General features: G+C 45.7%; 1 protein-coding gene across 1 annotated transcript in view; it reads left to right on the top strand.

The window, feature by feature from the left end:
- The first annotated feature begins 20,229 nt into the window (after window positions 1-20,229).
- The window catches only part of LOC119403371 (uncharacterized), a 28,115-nt gene continuing 26,836 nt past the window's right edge, over window positions 20,230-21,508 (top strand). The window contains exon 1 of the mRNA XM_037670316.2: window positions 20,230-20,325. Coding sequence (XP_037526244.1) covers window positions 20,311-20,325 — 15 coding nt within the window. The 5' untranslated portion in view covers window positions 20,230-20,310. The remainder of the gene's footprint in view (window positions 20,326-21,508) is intronic.

Raw genomic sequence — 21,508 nt, 5'->3', positions numbered from 1 at the left:
TGCGTAGGGCCACGATCCGAGGATCTTCTCTTCGGAAAACGGTCTGTCGTCTAACTTGTTCAGCGCATCGCGCAGAACGTTTCGTTCGTTCACAAAACGTCCACAGAAACACAGTAGATGTTCTATCGTTTCGTTGCTATTGCACGAGTCACATTTTGAGGTGTCTGCCATTCCTATGCGAAAAGAGTACGCCTTCGTGAAAGCTACTCCTAACCACAGGCGGCACAGTAAAGTTGCATCACGGCGGGAGAGGTGCGATGGAACTTGGAACTGACAAGACAGTTCATAAATAACTGTAGCCTTAAACTCTAATCGTAGCTCAGTGAATGTCCATGTGTTATTAAAGTATGTCAAAACCAAACAACCAATACGACGTTCCTTCCACCCCAGAGCACCTATAGGAGAGAAGGAACATCTTTTTGAACTATTACAACATGGTACCTTCTTGCACCAACCTTTGATGGCTCTCAGTAACTCTTAAATCCCTGTTGTATTAGCCTGTCTCTTGCTTTTGCCACGGCGTGAACACAATTGAAATTATTGTCTGCAATTCCTTGTACCGACAAATGCATATGTTTCTGAGCACAAGTGCAATTAAGTTGGATTTCCTGCCCTCCAGTCACGCATCCTGCTATCTTTTGGCGCCAGCGCTATGTTGCAGGTAGCCGCCATTTCTAGAGACAAAAAGTTAGGCGTTCCAAAATATTCTGTTCATTCACGGTGTGTATACCGAAAAAACAATTGCGGTGAGATGCGCCCTGCTGTGGTTGAGCAAACAGATTTCTGTTCAGTGAATAGAAAGTAAGAAGAAGCAACGTTCCTGTGAAAGCAGTGAGCTATGCTTGTGCGGCGCCTTCTCGAGAGTCGAGCCTCGTACTGGCAAAGTGCTTTCTCCACAGTCGAGGGCAAATCGGTCTTCAACTGCTGGCAGCGAGAGTTCAGGGTGTCAGGCGGAAGCGGAAATGCGCTAATCAGGCGCAGCTGTTTCTGCCGTCGACTTCGCACGGTCTTGCTAACAATTCCGCGTGCTCGCCACCGTTCTCGCTGCTTCTTACTTCCCAAGCGCTCCTCTGACATGCAAATGAGCGCGTAAATTATTCAGCTAGCAGCTGCTCGAGCGTCTTCATTAGTCCTTATCGAGTTTTCATAGGCCCTGGGAATGTTAGCCCTATTAGCGGCGCTTCTGTAAGGCATACTGCGAGAATAGGCTGAACTGTGCCACCAGCAGTTCTTGCGCTGTCGTGTACGGCGCGAAAAATGCTATCCAGATACGCTGACGAGCACAACGCGCCTTGTCCCACTGTTCTCCTGTATTCACTCAGCATATGTGGGCTACTGCCGGAGCCTTTGCTCGTTCTGCAGCCCTTTGACGTTCGGGCTTCGCTTTTTCACAAATATGTCTCGGCTCTAGACAGCGGCAAATGTGCCAGGATAATTTCAGCAAGTCATAAGACTCGGAAAGAGCTCGTCGACAAAACAAATGCAAAACAGCTCGCACAGATGACGTTTATCAAGGATTGTTTCCAAAAAGAGAAAACAGAAACAAGGATGGATGGTAAATATTGACATCCAAATGCGTACGGCACAGGCGGCATTCTCGTATAATTTATCCCTAAATCAGAAATGCACAGAAGCCGTTCACAACATCAAAACAATAAATAGAAGCAAACACGGAAAATCCACGTGCGCGCCGGTTTGTAAAACGTGTAAAATGTGGTATAGAAACGTTTGGCGAATGATCTCGTTTTCATTAAAGAATATTTTATTCGTGGCCATTACAGTAATCTCATCTTCAAAATTGGCCCGTCGCACAACAACACAGCGTTCCGACGTTCTCCACACTTAGCAAATATGCGCGGCAAGTTTTCATTTTGTCAGCTTTGCCAAAGTCGAGCTCGAATTGCAGTAGGGTATTTTCGTTCATGCACGAAGACTTCGATTATATATCCGGAAAGCGGCAGCAACGCTCATAGCAATCTGACTGTATCAAAAGGGTACGATTTTGAAAATGAAGTCGTTAGCATTTACAGCAATATTTTTTAAGCTAGCGCCTAAACGTTTTGACCACACCTGTATACCTAGATGCATGTCACGAAATGCGCTAGATGAAATTCATCACTAAACTAGGGTTTATAATCATACGGGTACTCTTATAAAAAAAAATATCTGATTCACAACTACTAACGCTTCTATGCGCAATATAGTTTAAAAGCGCAGACGTTATACGCTGTATCAGGGACTTTCCTTGTTTTTTTTCTTTCTCATTAACATTTCCACATAGCTTAGCCATCCCAATAAATGGGCCACCACAATGCACAAGCAGGTCAACAAATGGCCCTTACGGGTGACGTACTTGTGTTTGCAAAACACAGCATCCAACACGACGCTGCCTATCGGTATCCTATTTTTGAACAACAAGAGGGCCCACAACGCCACTCCTCATCATTGCGAGATGAAGGTGGTGATTGCCAACGTCGCGCATCAATCGCCTTGTGTGCGCTGTAGAGCCAATGCGGAGTATTTCCGCTTACACAAGGAGCACGCAGGTATAATGATAGAAGATCAAGTGGGCACGCTATCGGTTCGCACGCCCCTTCTCCATTGACAGTCGAAGGCATTTGTTGTCCCTTGCCGGAAGTGCAAGAGCGGAAGACAAGCTGATACAAGCTACGCAAAAGCACATTTTCGGTGCCGTGACAGGGCGCACAAATGATGCAGTAATTTAGGAGCAGCCAAAGGTGATGAGAATCAGTGCATCGTCGACACCTCCCTTGTGTTAGTTATCTCAGGTTGGCCCACACTTGCTACCCGTGCCGGCGCAGGGCGGTATCGACGGTCATGCATCAAGCGCCCTTCGTGAATGTGAAGCACGAGGCAGATAATGGAGGCAACCATGAAATTAGGTAACCGGTGCACCGCCTGCCTTGCTATAATGACTCCAACCTGAAGAGCCAGTCGAGCAACGAAAGTGGATTGTACATGCATTTTGTAGAACAGCCAAACTGACAGCAGTGCGCAAATGATCGGAAGTTCACCCTCAACTTATATATATATATATATATATATATATATATATATATATATAGAGAGAGAGAGAGAGAAGTAACGAAGAGGACAGGAGAAATGACGAACTTTCAGGTTTTATTTTCCGTGCAGAATTCAGACGCGAGTTTATTTACCACTAGTATAAACGTGCATTGACAATGCAAACAGATAGTAATTATGGCCATCACTCATCACCAATGTTGCGCATGCATTTTGCACTACGGAAGTGTCGGGCATGAACGATCACGCTTGAAAGCCCTCGTCATAACGAAAGCAACTAGTCATAATGCGAACGTAGTCGTCACTGTAACCACGTAATTTGCCTTATTTTAGAGTAATAAACGCCTTAGCTTACTCTAATTTCTCTGCGCTCTACTCGCTCGTAGTTGGTAAAAAGGCATCCACGCACGTTCTCTTGAGAGTAAGACAAGACAAGAGGAAGGCGCGTGCCACAGAACGGCCTTAAAGGGCGAGGCATATACGTGTCCGTCACCCAGGAAACAAAAAGTAAGTGCGCCAGTGTCTCGGCAGCTGACCTCATGTCAACAAAAAACAAAGGTAAAGTTGTGAAAGGTTAAACCGTAGAAAAAAAAGTGACGTCAAACCATAGGTGCGAACTGCTTCCTTCTTCACTCGCCGCGGTCTCTTTTCTTCGCTCAAAGGTCAGGAGGCAAAAGCCGTGCAAGCCAGCCGGAGAAGAAAAAAAAAAAAAAACAATAAAAACAGTGAAAGGTACGAAGTCTGATAGAGCGATGTTTTTCACATGCGTTCGCCTTCAGTGCTTTTTTTTTTCTCCGCTTCAATGCTCACTCGCGTTTCTATATGTGCGTCTATATATGTGTGTACTTATTGCCACTTCAACGGTCCTGCGACTGGCCAAGCAAGACAACTTTCCTCTGCGGCGTGTAGTAGAAGAACGAAAGTACGGTGAAGGCAAAGAAACAAAATTATGCATAAAATGGCCGATGGCGCACAAAAACGAAAGCCTCAAATATTTGACTCCCGGAGCGGCCGCGGCGACGTGGTTTATACGCTAGTCAAGAACGCCCTCCCGCCGCCTCCCTTCTTTTCCCGCACTACTCTCTATGGAAGCCCTGACCCCTCCGAGGTTGCGCCCACACCTCTTCTTGAGGAACCTCGAAATTCATGTTTCGAGGTCGCCACGCCGGCACCGGTGTGATGTAGTGCCGAACAGCCTTCTTGTGACGGCGAGGATTATGTTTTTCTTACTTTGATATCATCGCTGACAGTGCCTGGCATCTATTCCCAGCCCGCTGCGCATATCGCTCTTTGTACTACATGGGATAAAGGCAGCTCAAAGATGATTATAATATAGGGGTTCTGCACTGCGCGTTGAACAAAGCATGCCTAATGCCAAAGCGGAACCGTCAGGCGTGCACGATGGAAAGCAGCGACAGCGCCGCCCTTCTCATCACATTTGTCACGACCAAGCTGCTTGGCACTAGTAAACCAAAAAGTAAAAATTTACCCGCTAGGAAGGCTATACAATCTATTCTTTCCCGAGCATCGCAGTACTGGTTAGACCAGCGTATACTGAACGCAGAAATTCGAGAAAAAAAAAAACGCCGATATTTAAAAAAAAAGACGCCGAACAAGCCACAACAATAGAGAGGATATACATGTGCTTATTCTAGAGCAGAGGAGCGAATCTTTTAGGCCTTAAACTTCATCGCTTTTCCGAATATGCAACACAGCTATTCGTAAGACGTCACTTTGGCTCCATATACAGTTTCCTTTTTAGGATGCGACGGCATGTTTCTTGGCATTTCTTTCTCCAAACGATAAATTTTGACTCGCGTTGGCGCTATCTTACAAGGACGTCATGGGGTGACAAAAAAAAAATATTTGAAACATTTCTCGCATGGTTCTGTGGATAAACACTTGACCTTGGAGGCTGCCGAAAAATCTATGCGGAGTGCTTGAAACAGCTTAGAATTACTAAAGCTCTTGCAGACAGAGACAACAGCGACTGCGAGCAATCGGCATTATTACGCGATCACACACAATGAAAGTATCACATCCAACGTACAACTTGCATGATTTGTGAAGCAATGGTTTTGTAAAATGCTTCATAATTATTAATTGTTAAGGTTTTACGTCCCAAAAACGCGAAATGATTATGAGGGACGTGACAGTGGAGGGCTCCGGAAATTTCGACCAAGTGGGGTTTTTTACCGTACGCCTAAATCCAAGTACACGGGCCTGAAGCATTTTCGCCTCCACCGAAAATGCGGCTGCCGCGGCCGGGATTCGATCCCGCGAACTTCGGGTCAGCAGTCGAGCACCATAACCGCAAGACCACCGAGGCGGGTAATGGTTTATAACAGGTAAAATAATGTTGTACGATCACTAGACAGTTGTAGCGCTCGCTACCAAGCAGCGACACACAAGAAGAAACCAACCCAACGACCCGCCAATGCGTCTGCGTGTTAGCTTTGCCTAGAGTGGCATTCCAACGTCACGTATAAACCAGCTCACCCTACGACACAATGCTGTTTCGTTTTGTGTGATCTCATCTAGTACACTTACGCTTATGCAACACGCAGGTGGGAGCATTATTCCTATAACTTTATGTTCATACGCCAAACTGTACACAAACTAATGCTGACATTCGTTGAACAAATCATGCGGACGCAGCATGTGAGACGCACCGTGTGATATGCAACCGTGTCGCGAGTACGCAGGCAATATTGATGCTTGCAGAAGTAGGAACCGCGATGGCACCTGTGTTTACAAAAAAGGTACGGCATCATATGTACTTTTTAAGAGCTTGAACCTTGTCTGTAGGTATGGCCAGGAATGGGCACACAACGTGAACGTGGGGCATTACGAATATATATATATATATATATATATATATATATATATATATATATACTATTTACTGAGTTAAATCAGGTTTAATGGTGCAAAAGTGATTTAGATTACCATATTACGATGTGCCGTACTACTAATGCTTATAGGGAACCCAAGCTCAAGTTTGCGGCGCGACGACAGAGCCGCGCTGCGGCTCTGTCGGAAAGCTCTGAACCTTCGCGCTGCCGACTCAGCCCCTTTCACGGTAGCGGTAGCGCACGTGCGCACGCGTTCTTCTCTCGGTGCGGGTAACTGGCAGGCCGTCAGCTGGGTACGTTGAACCGATAGGCTTGCTATGCGAAGCTGCGCATTTCCACGATGGCAGAAGCGACCCCGCGGAAGCGCAAGCGTGGTCCGAAGTATTGCGGTTTAGTGGCAGCCACAACAGTGCAGACAAGGCACACGATTCACGTGTTAAACTGTATCGGTTCCCGGGCGTGTCGCACGAGAAATAAAGGCGGCAAGCGTGGATAGCTGACAGCGCTGTCTCGCCTTCTATTTTGGCTGTCTGAGTTCATCGCTTTCGTTCGTTCCGACTACCTGAATCGGTAAGTAACAGGGCGCATGCACGCAGCGACTACAGTAATGATTACTCGCTGTCTTCTGTTAAAGTCCAGTTACGGTTGTAGGTGAAGCAACTTTGTGTTTTGATTCCCCGTGCTAGTGAGACTTACTCGTCGTTGTTGAACGTTCACATTCGCGTTATACCGTTAGCGTTGCGCGGTTGGTTGAATTCAAGTGAACTCCGCACCTTGTCAGAAGTTCGGCGCCTGCATTTCACGCGTCGGGAAGGCTGCTTTATCACGCCGGAACGGACGTCTGTGCATTTTCAGCAAGCTTTGACATCGCTCTGCAGGTTTGCTTTGTTTTTGTCATTTTATTGGGGTGATATATATTTAAGCCGCTAAATATAACTGGCACTTAATACATGCTTTACAATTGTAACCTTGAAGTAACCACCTTCTGACTTTGTGCGATTTTCTAGCCACGTCCACGCAACAGGTTTTATACGCATGTCAAGTCGATATCATAAAAAGAGACTGCAAGCATGACGCGAGAGCCGAAAAAACGAGGCGAGCAGTTCATCTTGCTTCACAGTGGTTGAAGCTCAGCTAGCTGCCTCGCGTCTTAATCAGCGGGTGATTCTCCAGCGGCACGGAGGACTTGACTCTAACCTTCTCAGGAAGTAGTGCCATGGCCGTATAATCTTTTTTTCGCACGCCGCATACGTTTGTTCACGAAAGTACATGGCTGCTACTGTAAGCATGCCATATCAAAACAACAATCATATGATTCGTAGTCCACGCCGCAGAACATCGATAGCGTGTACGGCTTCATTTCGGAGCGCATGTGGACCATTATTCATCTTTAACATGACAGAATGAGATTTACCTCGAGGTACGCGTCCTACACGGTGTAATCGCGACTTGGGAAATGCATTTCGCTTTGAGTTGGGCGTAATTGTTGTCGATCGTCTGCTCTTCACCGTTAACGTGATTGACGAGCCTTTCTCATTTTATCAAGTTCGCTTTTCGGAAGTGCCAGTCAAGCTTGAAAATCCTTTTGAAGCCGCACTGCAAGCGGTACATTGCGAGGCGCCGAAAGTGCACCGCGAGAGCTCTGCACGTGCACAGAAGCGAGCAGCAACGCGGTGGAGAGAAGGGAAAACGCGCGCTGCGAACACCCCAGTTTCTGTTTTTTCTGCCAGAGATGGCGCTGCCTGTCAAAAGCAGCAGCGCCGCTAAGCTTTGCTTGGGAAGCCTATTGGCATCGACCACTTATCGGCTGTTCTTCCTGTGAGAGTAGATAGCTGTGTATGAGGTGTGTGCACGCTGTGCTAAGTCTGGGTACAGCCAGACTTCGAACAGTATTATGATAACATTACTTCCATAAAACGTTTTGGCGTTAGTATGTTTTCCATTCACCGAGTCGAGATTTAACGAGGCGTAGTTCGTTATGCATGTTCTTGTTTCATTATAATTACCACGTGTATACCAGTGCTACGCACCTTAATTTTCAATACAATGTTATGGTTTCCATTAGCTGCAGGCCAACGTGACATATATATGTATATCGGTACACAAAGGCCTTGATGTCACGTTCGAGTTCACCCGGTGGACAACCGGCTGCAGTTCCTAGATTTGGAAATCAGTGCCGGGTCGGAGAACACATGTTGGATGTACAAGACACGCAGTAGTAAGCCTATCTTGCCATCTGAGTCTAATCACACGAAACTTATAAAAAGAGGCATTGCAAAAACGTGCATGATGCAGGCGACTAAAAAATCATGTCAGCACAGAACTAGTGAAAGCATGAGCTTGCAAATAGAGCGCTTGAAAAAGAGTGGTTATCCAAACGGGGTCCTGTCGGCCGTGGCGGAATGCTGCCTAAAAGGGATTAATAGCCCCGCGAAGAAAAAGGAAAGAAATAAGAATCTGGTGGTAGTGTTGCCGACCTTGCACACCGTAGCGCATAGATTAAAGAAAGTGGCTTCCCTGTATGGTGTGCAAGTGGTATTCTCGGCGCCCGAAAGCTGGTAGGCTTGCTTAGGAAATTCAACTCCCGAGTAGTGAAGGCGACGCCTCAGATGCAGCATGTGGTGTCAGACACGCCAAAAATATTGTTGAGTGCAAGGTAGGAGTAGTATGCAGGATTCCTTGGATCTTACATTGGGCAGACGGGCAGGTGCCTGAACAAAAGGCTTCAGGAACACAAGAATTTGTGTAGTAGGGTTGCAATCGAAGGGAATCTCGCTCAGCACTGCTTTAATTGTAAATGCAACCCAAATTTCAGGGACATTTCTATTGTGGCGCACACCAATGACAAAAAGAGAAGAGCTATCATAGAAGCTTACATAGGATGTCGGGGACGTTTGGCGCATGCGTTAGCTCCCCATCTATAGCACTCACAGAAAGACAAGTGGCATGTTTAGCGACACAAATACAAATATAATCGGAGCATTAGTGCCTTCTTTGATACAGATACGAAGCAGGTAAAACGTAAAGTTTGAATTAGATTAATGCACGTGTTTTACTGCATAGATATACCACCCATGCTTGGCTCATGCGTGGTTTGCCTACAGTGCCCTTGCCTTCGTATGTTAAGTCTCTCCCTCCTCTCCTTTTTTGATCTTGTTTGATAAATTCAGTTGTTAGATGCGCTTCGTCTGTGTTGTTCATGTTTTTTCTTGTCCTCAACTTTGCAGCGCTAAAATTTTTTTACGGTATTTTTCAACTAGCCCCCACCCAAGCTCTTCTCATTAAACCACACACTCTTTGCGCAATTCGCATTGTGCGATGACTGGTTGTTATTTTAGTCTTCTGCCACGCTACATTGCATCGGTTAACGCGATTCCTTGCCCGACATGACGCCTGTATAGGGTCTTTTCGCAAATGAGCTTCAAGCACCACTGTGGCTCTGTGGTATATGGTTAGGTAGCGCACTTTCGACTGGGACAAAAGAAACAGAAAGGACACGACACTCGCTACACTCGCAACTGAATTTATTTCAGGAAAAATACTTCAATATATATGCACCCAAGCACCCCCGAGTGACACAGAAATGAACCAACCATCAATATCACCTGATTAAAGACAAAATTTTGCACACTCCTGTGAAAGGGTAAGTTATGCACGTGTGAAGATAAAGCGACAGTCAATGTATTCTTATCTAGGACCAAACTATCTGCGCACACTCAAGCGATACAAAAACCAAAAGTTAACGAAACACTAGCAGCTTGTACACTATAAAAAACCATGCACAATCTAGGGTTATTGCTAGACGTTCAACAAGAAATCAACACTCGCTTAAAACGGAAATAGGAGCAAGAATGAGGGCGCAACAGAAGCATTCCTACAATTTAAGGCCCTTCCAGGAACGTGACTTCCCGATGACTTAATGAAACTGATGGTTGACTAATGCAGCAGTCTTTTCGTTTGTTAATGTGAAACGCTTCAATAATTTCCCTGGTTAGTTGGTTTACATGATGGAAAACGACGGAGGTGTCATCAAACAGTGGCAGACAGCCACATTGAGAACAGTGTCCCTTTATGTAGGAATGATCATTTTTTTCCGAGGCCCTCTTATGCTCTAACAGCCTGGTGTTCAAACACCGACCCGTTTGCCCGATGTATACTTTTCCACAAGATAGGGTAAACAATATACAAAGGACAATTTACATCTAACAAACCTACTTTTGTGATTTATCGTGCATCTGTTGTTGTTAGCCTTTTCTGCTGAGGAAAGCTTGCGGTCTAATCTTGCACATATTTTACCAAGCTTGTTGGGCGCCGAGAACACTACTTCTAGGTCAAACCTATTGCCTACATTTTTTAAGTTATGTGCAATTTTGTGCGCATATGGTATAGACACCACCACCATCATCAGTCACCAACTAGCCCAGCTCAACCTTATTGGGCTCTGTGGTAGAACACTCGACCGCCACGCGGAGTGCCCAGGCTCAAATCTCATTCGATCCAGGCTATTTCTTGTCAGTTTACTTTTTGATGTCTATCGGTTATGCCACCGACGGCGACGGCAATGGCGACGGCGACGCCGCTCAACGCAGGAGCGGGCGCCTAAGAGCTGCGCTCTAATATCCGGTTTGCTACACTGCCCAGTGGAAGGGGTAAGGGGAGACAGAAGAGTAAGAAAGGGAAGAATGAGAGTGGGAAGGAATTAAGTGGAAACACACACACACACAAGGGAGTGTCATAATGCTTCAACGAGGCGGGTCGCTCACGGAAATTTCAGCAGCGCCTTCGTAGCTTTCGTGGTGGGAAGCTCAAGCTTTCTGGTATTCTAGAATGGATCGCTCAGAATGCCGTTGGTCGTCGAAGCGCACGAACAATGCTGAGAGGGACTGTCCCTGGGAGCTGTATGATATTTTCGATTGTTCTTCGCTGCCGCAGTGGTCACAGGCAGCACTGTCTGCCAGTCCGATGAAGCAAGCATAGATGTTTGTAAGGGACAACTCCGAGCCACATGCGGCATAGAACGGTCGTACCGGATCGGAGTTTTCCATATGGAACTTTGAGTACACTCTTAATCAAGTCCTGGCTAACGCATGCCCCGTAGGCGGGACACTTCAAAACTCAGGAAAACTCCCGGCTATAGTAGGCCTTCGAAAAGGAGTTAGCCGTGACAAGTGTATATAAAAAACGTGCACCCTTCACCGCCGCCTTATAGACGGCCTGCAGTCTCAGTGGCGCGTCGGTGGGGCCGCGTAAGCGAGAATCCTGGCTACAGCTGAACGTATGCTCCCGCGTGTTATAACTTGTAGTCGGCGCAAGAGTCGGTGTCTACGCATGCGCCGACAGCGTCAGCCGCAAAGGCGAGCTATGCTGCGAGGAGGTATACGCATGGAGCTAACTACGCACTCTCTCTTGCGTGCGTGAAAGGGAGTAGGGGACGCTCTCCGTTGCACTCGGCTTCTGCTGTTTTTGCGCAGAGAAAAGAAAGGAAGGAGGTAAAAACGAGAGTTCGAAGATATTGTGCGACGGGAAGGGGGTTGCGTTTGGATTAGTTCTAGCGCATTCCACGACAGCGGCGGATGTTTGATAGGTTGGTGTGGTTTGTTGAGCGTGCCGCGTGAGCCGGTGCTCGGCCGCCATGGAAAAGTTCTCTTATCTTAATATTGAGGGGGTGTTGCGAGGACATAGCGACATCCCCTTGCACGTACAATACACGCAAGCTGTTGACGCAGGATTACACGACGCTTTTGCGCCATTTCTGTCTAGCTGGTGCGCACACTGCGGACACAGCCCGGCGCATCATACCTGCCTGGGTGAGTGCTGTTCTTTCTTCACATATATGTTCGTGCTGTTAGCGTTCACATTGTCGCATGCTTGCGCTTATGTATATGAATGACGGTATTGAACTGTCTGAATGTTCTTTTGACGGCTTTTGAAATAACTATACGAATATGCGTACGAGTAACTATACGAGTATACGAGTACTTATCTTTGTTGTAATCGTCATCCGTTTCTATAGTCGTGCACGTGTTGTCGCTCTGGTCGCATTTATGGTGAACTCTCATACAGTTCAGACGCTTTCGTCGCTCTTGACAGGTGTCACCGAGATAATCAATGCGTGTTGCTTGACAAGCTGTGATTTTAGCTCTCGCGTGGCTTCTTATCCTTCGGCTAGCAACTGTCCTCTGCATTTATGGTCAATGATACAGTGCGTCATTCAAAGGAAGCATATTTTTGCTAGCAGTTGAATGATATTAGGATCTGCTTGCATGGTAGGTCGTTATACTTGGCATTTACATTTCTTTTTTTACCTTTAGGAAGCGGAAAAATTTTTCCACTATCAAAAAGTAATGAAACTGCATTTACGAGTACCGAAGACGTTAGTAGGGTTCATTGGATCAGGCACTCATAGATGCGACTAGCGGCATGTCATGTTTTTAGGAGGCAAAATCAGCAATTTCACTTTCTGAATAGCGACAGTCTTTAAGACGCGGTTTGCGGCCTAATTTCTAACAAGTTTTAAAGCCAGCCTCATTCATGCTCGTGAATACATGTGCGTATTTACTGTATCCCTTCACTTATTTCTGTGGTGTCTGGTCACATTTGCCCATTGGTCTTATGCAGTGCCAAGTCAAGTGTGGGCAAGTACATCAGTGCATCATGCACCAGCTGTGGTACCTGTGCAAACTGCAGATCTGGATGAAGGTAAAGTAATGCGTCATATGTAATTTAGGCATGAGCTAGTTAATGGCATTGTTGTTCTCTCATCTATCATCTCATGCGATGCAACAGCGATATATAACCGTGGTTGTATAAAAGTACTGTTGTTTTCGTTGGCAGCTTATTATTAATGTTGGATTGCTCATTGTTAATGTTATTACAGAGAAGTGAAGTGCGTACAGCAGTCGTAATAAGGGATATAATTCTCGTTCATCCTCGTGTTAGTATACACAGAATTTGAATACGTTTTCAGGTGACAAAACCTTCTGACACAAGAGCCAGGCGCAATTTTAGCGAGCAACTGGCCAGGAGCTCACACCTTGCAGGGTCTCCAGCAGCAGCAACACCGGCCGTGGTGTTGTTTACAATGCCGTAACTGAGCATACGATCTTTCTTTGTGTTTTTTATTCATTTTCTTTGTGTGTGTGTGTGTGTGTGTGTGTTTCACTCCCATCTAAATATCGCAGCCGAGCATTGACCCGCCGCAGCGAATTAATTTTTAATCATGCATTGGCTCCTACAATTCAAATATTCGCCGTAACTGACATTCCCCTGGTATTAAAGAAAAATCGTTTGCAATATTGTGCAATAGTGCGCAACCAAATTTCAAGCGAAGTTTACCTGCCACTTTATTTACTTAACGAATGAATCATGAGTCTATTGTTAAACTGCTTTCTTTGTACGTGATTCTCATCAAATTGGGGCTGTGCTGTGGTTTTGACTTGCAGCCGACATTCGAAACAGCGCTTCACTTTTAAGAAAAACTGGAAGTTTCATGGAGAAGTTCAACAAGGTCAAAGTCATACTCGGTCAGATGTGCAATGCCCGCATGTATTTCGTGGAGATCGATGAGTATATCTGAGGAAATCATGCTACACTTTCTCTCATAACTGTAGTAAGATTATGGTTAAAACACTATTAGAAAGCTTCATAAGCAACTTCTGAAAACACTTTCATATTTGTAACTTCTGTGACGCTGTCTACACAAAATTCGACAAGGTGTATAACAGATTGGAAACGTCCGTTTACCAGGTAGAAGTTTTTGTGTGATGCGCGAAGACACCAGGTGATCTAAGAACATAACGTCGCATGTGTACTTTGCTTTTCTTTTTTCTCCGCCAGGATGACATGACAGCAGCCCGCCCATCACCTGACCGCTGAATTTGGAGGGAGTACGACAACAAGGCGTTCTGCTGCGATCAAGAGCAAGAGAATGTGAAACCTTCGGTTGGCACACTTCTAGAGAAAGCCCTTATTTGGTGCTTGACGATGCACTATATTAAAGACCTCACATACTCAATTGGGTATGCTCAATACTTCATCTTGTGCAGAGTATTAAGAACCCACTTGTTTCCCAGGTGTTTTGCCGGCTGGAAGCTGCTAAAGACACATTGAAAAGATCAAAGGTATTCGTTAAGCACCAGAATATATTTGTCAAAAAAAATATCGGATGGCACGTTTATTGTTTCCTTCAGCGCTGAGCATTGCTTTTAGCGCTGTTTGTATTTTTTTACAATAAATAATTATTTTTGCACGTGAGCAGTACCTGTTTCTCGCATGCTTATACACGCTAGACACAGCGGGTACTCTTGAACTATAAAGCTGGTATGGTCCGTCAAGTCATTCTCAACCAAAATGATTCCGCTGAACGGTACATTTATGGGGAACGCGGTGCGTCCATGCTTTAAACGCCGCTACTAAAAAAAAACGATGCGAATTTTTATACGCATGTCTAAACACACTGCATCCTTATAGTTTACAAGCTCACTGTTAATGGTTAATCTAGGTACCCATCAAGAGGGAACTGAGCGCGAAAAGGCTGCTATGTGATGTAATCGGTTCACGTTAAAAAATACCAAGTGGTTAAAATGAGGTAGTATTAGCACACGGTAACCAGATTTTCGTGTGCCTAATTTCTTGTGTTTGTTGCCACTGCGCATCTGTCGAAGACTACACACTGGTATACGCACGTTACTTTCCGAATACAGTATAGCGTACGTGCCCAGCCAACGCAACGTGTGCGTACACAATTCTAAAATTTTGTTAGCCAACAATCAACCACTACACGGCCTGCCACTTGACGTCAAGAGAGTCCGCATTAGGGATACCGCAACCTGACTGCTTTCTTCCTTCTTGTGCATGCCACAAACACACAAAAATAGTAATGAAGGCGCTGGATAGGATCAATGGGGGATTAGTGAAGAGACCTTCGCCCTCAAGTGGACATAAGATAGGTTGGTAGTGATAAAAAACAAAATGCTTCCTTGGACAAATGCACGAATCGTTTGCCGTGAAATGTACATATCTAATTTAACTTTCTACTATTAGTAACGGCATGCTGTCGAAATCAAGTGCAGGCAGTAGAGCTTCCACGAGGTGTTCTAGATTTCGCAAAACCGTTCACCCTTTTCTCATAAATCCGCGGTAAGCATTGCCTAAGCCTAGAAAACAATATTTGCATAATTAAATGACCGTCCTCTGGAACGTACATATGTGCCAGCGCGAAGCGCGCACGCCGGTGGGTGTACCTCGTATAAGATCGCTGCATTGGCTCAGAATCGTTAAACACTCCATGTTCGAGAAATGACCAGTCTACGTTAACTTTCTTGCGATATGTCATAATTTAGCAGTTTAAGTTCCTCCTGACGACTGCCACACTGAGGCACAGCCGCTTTGCATGTGCGCAATAAAAAAAATAAAAAATCCAGCTTGCACCAAAAGTTGCATCCTTCGTAGACCATACCTTGTCTTTTAGCATCTGCGCATAGCTCTGCAACACTACCTATACTCGATGGTGGCAAATTAAATTTCTATTAATGCAGCACTATACTACGTTCTGGATTTCTGCTGTACGCAACGCGTCTCAGTAATCCGCACATAAAAAATTAGGTGCGTGTATACGTAAAAAACTCCAGAAGGCTATCCCATGCACTCTAGCACAACAGACATCGCCCAGTCGCGTGCGCATGCAAATGCAGCTGTGTGGATGTAGCTCGTAAATGTTTGCGTGTTCCGCTGTATTAATCACGGCGAGATTTATCAAAAATTTATCAAAAGGTGAAACTTGTACAAGGCACTACATGCCCATGAAAGTGCCTTTCGCATCACTACCATACTTAGTACATTGCATGGACTCGCGCTTCCAGAAAATCTTTCAGTAAACTTATGTGAAAAATAAAGCAGCTTTGAGATGAGTGTGAATTGATTTAAATAGCGCGGCGGGACCGCTATACCAGCGTGAATCCAGACGTTCTCAAAAATATGGCCACTGATGGAGTCCTAACAGAAAGCCACAAATATTTATGCGATAAGTGCTGCCGGATATAAGATCCAGTCCATGTTAGCATCAAATTCCTGCCTGCGCACTGCGTGCCTGAGAACGGCGAACCGCGAGCCGCGTCTCCAGCGTGCACAGCCCAATTCACGAGTCAGGTATGTCGCGCGAGTAGCGTCCAACATAAACGGCATTTCCTCCGGGGCACAGTCCGCCGAGCGACTGCGAAGCTGCATGCAATCAGCGCCAGCTCCTCGCTTCCATGGTCGACGCAAAAGTCGCCCGCATTTTTTATTGAAGCTAAAATAATGTCTACTGGAATAGTGTCATTCATTTGAGGGCTAGCGACGTGCACTATCCAACGTTTAGAGCCAAGATGAGTTCCTTTACAAGTGAAGTTCATCTGCAGTGCGTGCACGGCGTACCGCACCTGCTCGGACGTGTTCGCATATTGTATATACGGCTGGCAATACCACGATTATCTGCGCATGTTCATCTCAGTGTGTAAATATTACGGGGAGAGGGTCGAGCCAACGACGGTAACAGGTAAACCATCCTGGCATATGAGCGTGAGCGGTTTGTTCTGAAGCACGGTCGACTACGGCTTCGAAATAAACTGAATAGGCTTAGTGACGATATCGGCTACCGGCCCGGTAACCGTCAGCGTTGAAGCGGCCAGCGACGTTATTGAGAACACGGCGATTCTCCGTCGGTAATCGGCTACGTCGCTGTGCGGTTGGCGCGGATGGATTCCGCAGCACACGTTCCACGGCAAGCGAATCTTGACGTTGAAAACTCGTTCAATCCACGAAAGGCAACAGGCCTACGGCTAACATCAATAGAACTCGGGTATTATGCGCGCCAAGATTCTTTAAATGTCACCGAGGCGCCAGTGCCGAATACAGTTTCATCTTTTATACCAAGCACGCAAATTCGCTTCAAGCATGCTCCCAGCAATCACTTGAGTGACCCCGTATATATTTTCACGAATGTCATTTAAAAAATGTCTCCTTACGTATGAGTGAACGCTACATTTTAATGCGACATCCACTGCGCTAATACGCCAGAGCACGTAGCGACGCATTGGTGCATATAAACCCCCGTTCTTTTACCCCAGTGGCCGCGGCGTGGTGTGGTGTAATGGTTAGCGTACGCGCTTGGTGATCGAGTGTTCGCGAGTTCGAATCCGCGTGTGTACTGTGAAATTTTCTGTGGTTTACTTCTGAATGTAATATGTGTATATAGATCATGTATGTCATAAAATATGTATCTAAGCCTCCAAATCCCAGAATAGAGCTTAAAAGTTGACCCAAAATCAAATTTTTTTTTCGCCGCTTCGTACACCGCCTATAGCTAGGACGTGCCGCAGCTGGGACGCGCCGTAGGTAGGACTCTCCGTAGCCAGGACAGCTGGTCACGTGGAACGAGCAGATGTCTATAGCCGGCCTTCAACTAGCCGGGATTCGAGACGAAAAATCTCCGGCCTATATTGAGTCCCGCCTATGAGATGAGCCGCTAAGAAAGCTACTACGCCGAGGGACGGCTACGGGCGGCGCCGCCTGCAGGTTGTGCCGGCTAAACAGACAGTCTATAGGCGTTAGATTTTTCGTCTCGTTTCCGGGCTATAGACTGCCACTTTAAGCAGGACATGATTAAGAGTGTAGTAGGCATGGGTCCAGGCGGGTACGGAGTTTGCCGCGAGTGTTTCACGTAGCTGTTGCAACATCACGCGTGAGCGTACGAATCTTTGCTGCTGCGTCACTTCTTGGCAACCAATGAATGAAACTTATTTTTTTTCAGTTGAAACTGATTTCTTTTTTCGTTGTAACTGCCCATGTAACTAATAAGATAACGTAGCACCTGTGTCGCACCTGTTCCTCCTTATGAGAGGGAAATAAGAGGTGTGAAATGGCTATGAAATAGGCATCAAGGAAGTTGTTCCATTACTAATCATCTCTAAAACCATATATTAAGCGCGGAAGTACCCGAGTACGTTCGATTATACTTCCTTGAATTAGTTCCCTCGCTGCCACATGGGCGGTGAAGGATAAAGCTTACGCGTGGTTTATCTGGGGTCGCCATTCGATCTAATAATTAATTAATATCTGGGGTTTAACGTCCCAAAACCACGATATGATTATGAGAGACGCCGTAGTGGAGGGCTCCGGAGATTTCGACCACCTGGGGTTCTTTAACGTGCACCTAAATCTAAGTACACGGGCCTCGAACATGCCATTCGATCTAGGCGATGATATGATTGATGGGCTAATCGGAATGCGTTCTCATGTTCTTACATTGCACGCCGCCCTTCTGTGACCCAAAAGTTGCGGCAACGCCGACACACGGCCTACTGTCATATCTCTCCGTCTCTGACTCAATGACCCGTGGTATACTGAATAAAATTATTTTGTTAGCTTATATCTTCATGAGCATAAATAGCTTTCGTAAGTTACATAATTACTGAAGGGGTCGTACCTAATAGCGTTAGGTTAACAACAAAAGAAACGAAATCTTTTATGTATAAATAGGGCTTCCATTGTCGTTTTATGCACCATTTCGCTGTTTACATACATACGGCCTGGACCATAGAGTTTCTCACAATTACCTAGAGGGAAATCTGGCGCTAGTGAGCTGTTGTATACGCGCGCTTCGCACTTGGCTCGGATTGGTACCGTTCACGAAGAGCCAGGACACCTCGAAGACGCGTCTGGCTTCAACGCATTCCTTGCGTCAGGATGGTTGATTTCGTACTGAAGGAGCACGTATATAGCAAGCTATTTCTTTTTTATCATTGCACAGACACAATTTTTATTTAACTTTGAAAACTTCTGCGTCGATGTACAATTTTACGAAGCGTAAAAAGTAACGATTGGCCGCTAAACCTGGAAGGGCGACGACAAGGTCAGCGTTCATTCTGCGACTGCTTGTCGTCTGTTTCTTTCTTTCGACGTTTGGTTATGCCGTACAGGTGAGTGGGCTTTTATTCTTGAATATAATACGCGTTAATGAGATCCGTTTATAAAAGTTTAGTTTCAGAGAATCTTTCTTGCGCAGTCGTATCCGCTTTTTAGCCGAAGCCTCGCTCAACACCAGCCAACACAAGCCTCGCAGGCACGTATACCGTCATTCCGATCGCGGTAACAGCGCCGCTTAAGAAATTCGCATAGACGGTGGCGCCAGATTTCCCTCTAGGTATTATTGTGAGAAACTCTATGGCCCAGACAGTTTCCACTATTGCCCACTGACGTATCCCGCTAAATTTAGCGGCTATAAAACGCAACAACAATTAGGAGTGTGCGGTGAAACAGAAAAGCGGAGATTTTCAATGCATTTCTCTGCGCATAACTACAATTTTACAGGTAAACACTGAAAGCTGTCGCAGTATAATAAATATTTGTTCTTGAGGCGTGATATGTCATTCTTTTACCTGAAAGCGTGCACAGACGTTTCGTACACTGAAACAACTCAGAAACACGCTTTTTATTCTGGTATACTAGATTGATATATCGCTTGACCGGACGTTTCTTGGGGCTGCACGATTACAGCTGTTCTATCAATCGCGAAACCGTCTATGAATGCGGAAAGAGGATGCGGAACTGCAGGTGAAAAGAACATAAAAGCCAAGATCGGCGAAGGCAATGCACCTGTTCTAACATTTGGATAAGAAAGATGCCCGCTATTGAATTGGCATGCTGCAGCACCATTACCGTACAATGTGATGTACGCCTGGACCACCAGCCTCGGCTATGTAAGTGGGCAAAAAAAAACATTCAAATGGAAAACATTCTAGTGACACGAAGTTGGTTATGCAAGATTACTGCCGGGTAGGGGAATATGATTGTGTTCTACTCCGACATAAGCTTCCATAAGCAGTACTTTTAATGCACTGTTCGAGTTGGTATACGTTTAAGTACTTAATTACGAAACGGTGTCTGCAGCCGTAACCAGCCTCAGGCTGAGCGCCAGATATGGTGGTTCGTTCAGGAAACACCCATGAGGATACGTACACGAGTCGATAAGCCACAATTTTTAGAAACGTTAGAACATGCAGAAAGGAACTTCAGCAGCAAAAGCATTCAACTGTAAAAAAGAACGCGGAGCCGGAGGAAATGAACACCAGCGTGCCAGAACTGCAGCCGGGCATGTCGACAGCTGGTTCCCGCTGTCGAACGATGCGCCCATCGTGTGGCGCCATGGTGGGCTTGCAAGCGGCGACCACAGCAACCACCCATCTGAGAGGGTGGGCTGGTTCGGTGCTCGCGCTCCATGTAAATCACTTCCCAGCGTGTCAGCGCGAAAGTGGCGACGCGTGTGCCGTCGTATAAAAGGATAGGCGACAAAATATTCGGCGACGAATTTTCACCGGCGGCAGTCCCCGAAGGTGGTTACCACAGAAACAGCGCTCACCGTGTCGGGAAAGCCATGCGGTTTCTTACGGTAAGTGGGAACTGCTATAGATGCAACGGTTAAGCGAGCTACTAGGAAATTCGGAAACGGAATGCCTCCATTTCCTAGAACTAAAAGAAGCGCGACTTATCGATGTTTGGTGAAATCACGTAAACTAGTGATTAATATTTAAAATTTTCTATCGCGTATTGTTGTCATTGCACTTAAGGTTAGTACTTTAATTAGGGCAACGTCGACAGAATCATTACCCTTATTTCTGCTAAACTTTTGAAAATGCACTGCACCTTCGATGTTTGCATGCAATACCAAGAATTGCTTTTATACAACGCTTAAGTACTTGTGGGCATGTTGGTCCATCAAAAGCAATGACGAAACGGACACATCAAGATGGATGAAGACGTAATCGCTTACGCCTTCGTCTATCTTCATGTGTCAGTTTAGTCCGTGTTTTTGATGAGCGCTGCCATAAGCTACCAACGCACCACTTCCATGACTGCCAATAGCAAGTGTATCCACGCTGCTACAAACTATGTTCTTGTTGTTCCGCTAAATTTTCAGAGAATACTCAACTATGTCTTCCACCCAAGTTCTCGAAGCACTCAATGACAATGATTCCATCCACAATCTTCTTGATTCGAAAGTTGCACATCGGTAATATGCACACTCACTAGTGGCGAAACATGAACAGCTGGCGAATGCAGTATGACCGATTTCAACCAGCCTTGATTGAAGTCAATTTGTATGAGTTATTGTGTAAAGGACACTGACAGTCTTGATAAATTTTACTTCTACAAAGTCCGCGAGCAAATTCATATAAAAACGAACATTGTCTCGCTGTAATTTGACATTCTCCTTCCCGCACATGAAGAACTGATAATGAGAATATATAATTCTAGGCACGCCGGAGACGCCTATAGAAGTCAATATCTCCATCGCATTCAATGAAAAAAAATGTGTGACAAGCTGGGAACGGATATACTATATATGCATAAGTTCACGTTCCTTGTATTTAGTGATTAATATGTAATATGAATTGCAGACGCGCGTACAAAAACAAACAAAGTTACCCTCTTTATTTGACGTTTTTAACGGAAACCGGTCCGCGGTCGACACGCATAATAAATGTTATTATTTGTTTTGTACGCGCGGCTGCACTTCATAACACACACACACACACACACACACACACACACACACACACACACACACACAT

Source organism: Rhipicephalus sanguineus, chromosome 1 (assembly GCF_013339695.2).
Source record: "Rhipicephalus sanguineus isolate Rsan-2018 chromosome 1, BIME_Rsan_1.4, whole genome shotgun sequence".
Classification (NCBI taxonomy): Eukaryota; Metazoa; Arthropoda; class Arachnida; order Ixodida; family Ixodidae; genus Rhipicephalus; species Rhipicephalus sanguineus.
The sequence above is the reverse complement of the archived record's forward strand: the minus strand, read 5'-3'. Positions and strand labels throughout refer to the sequence as shown.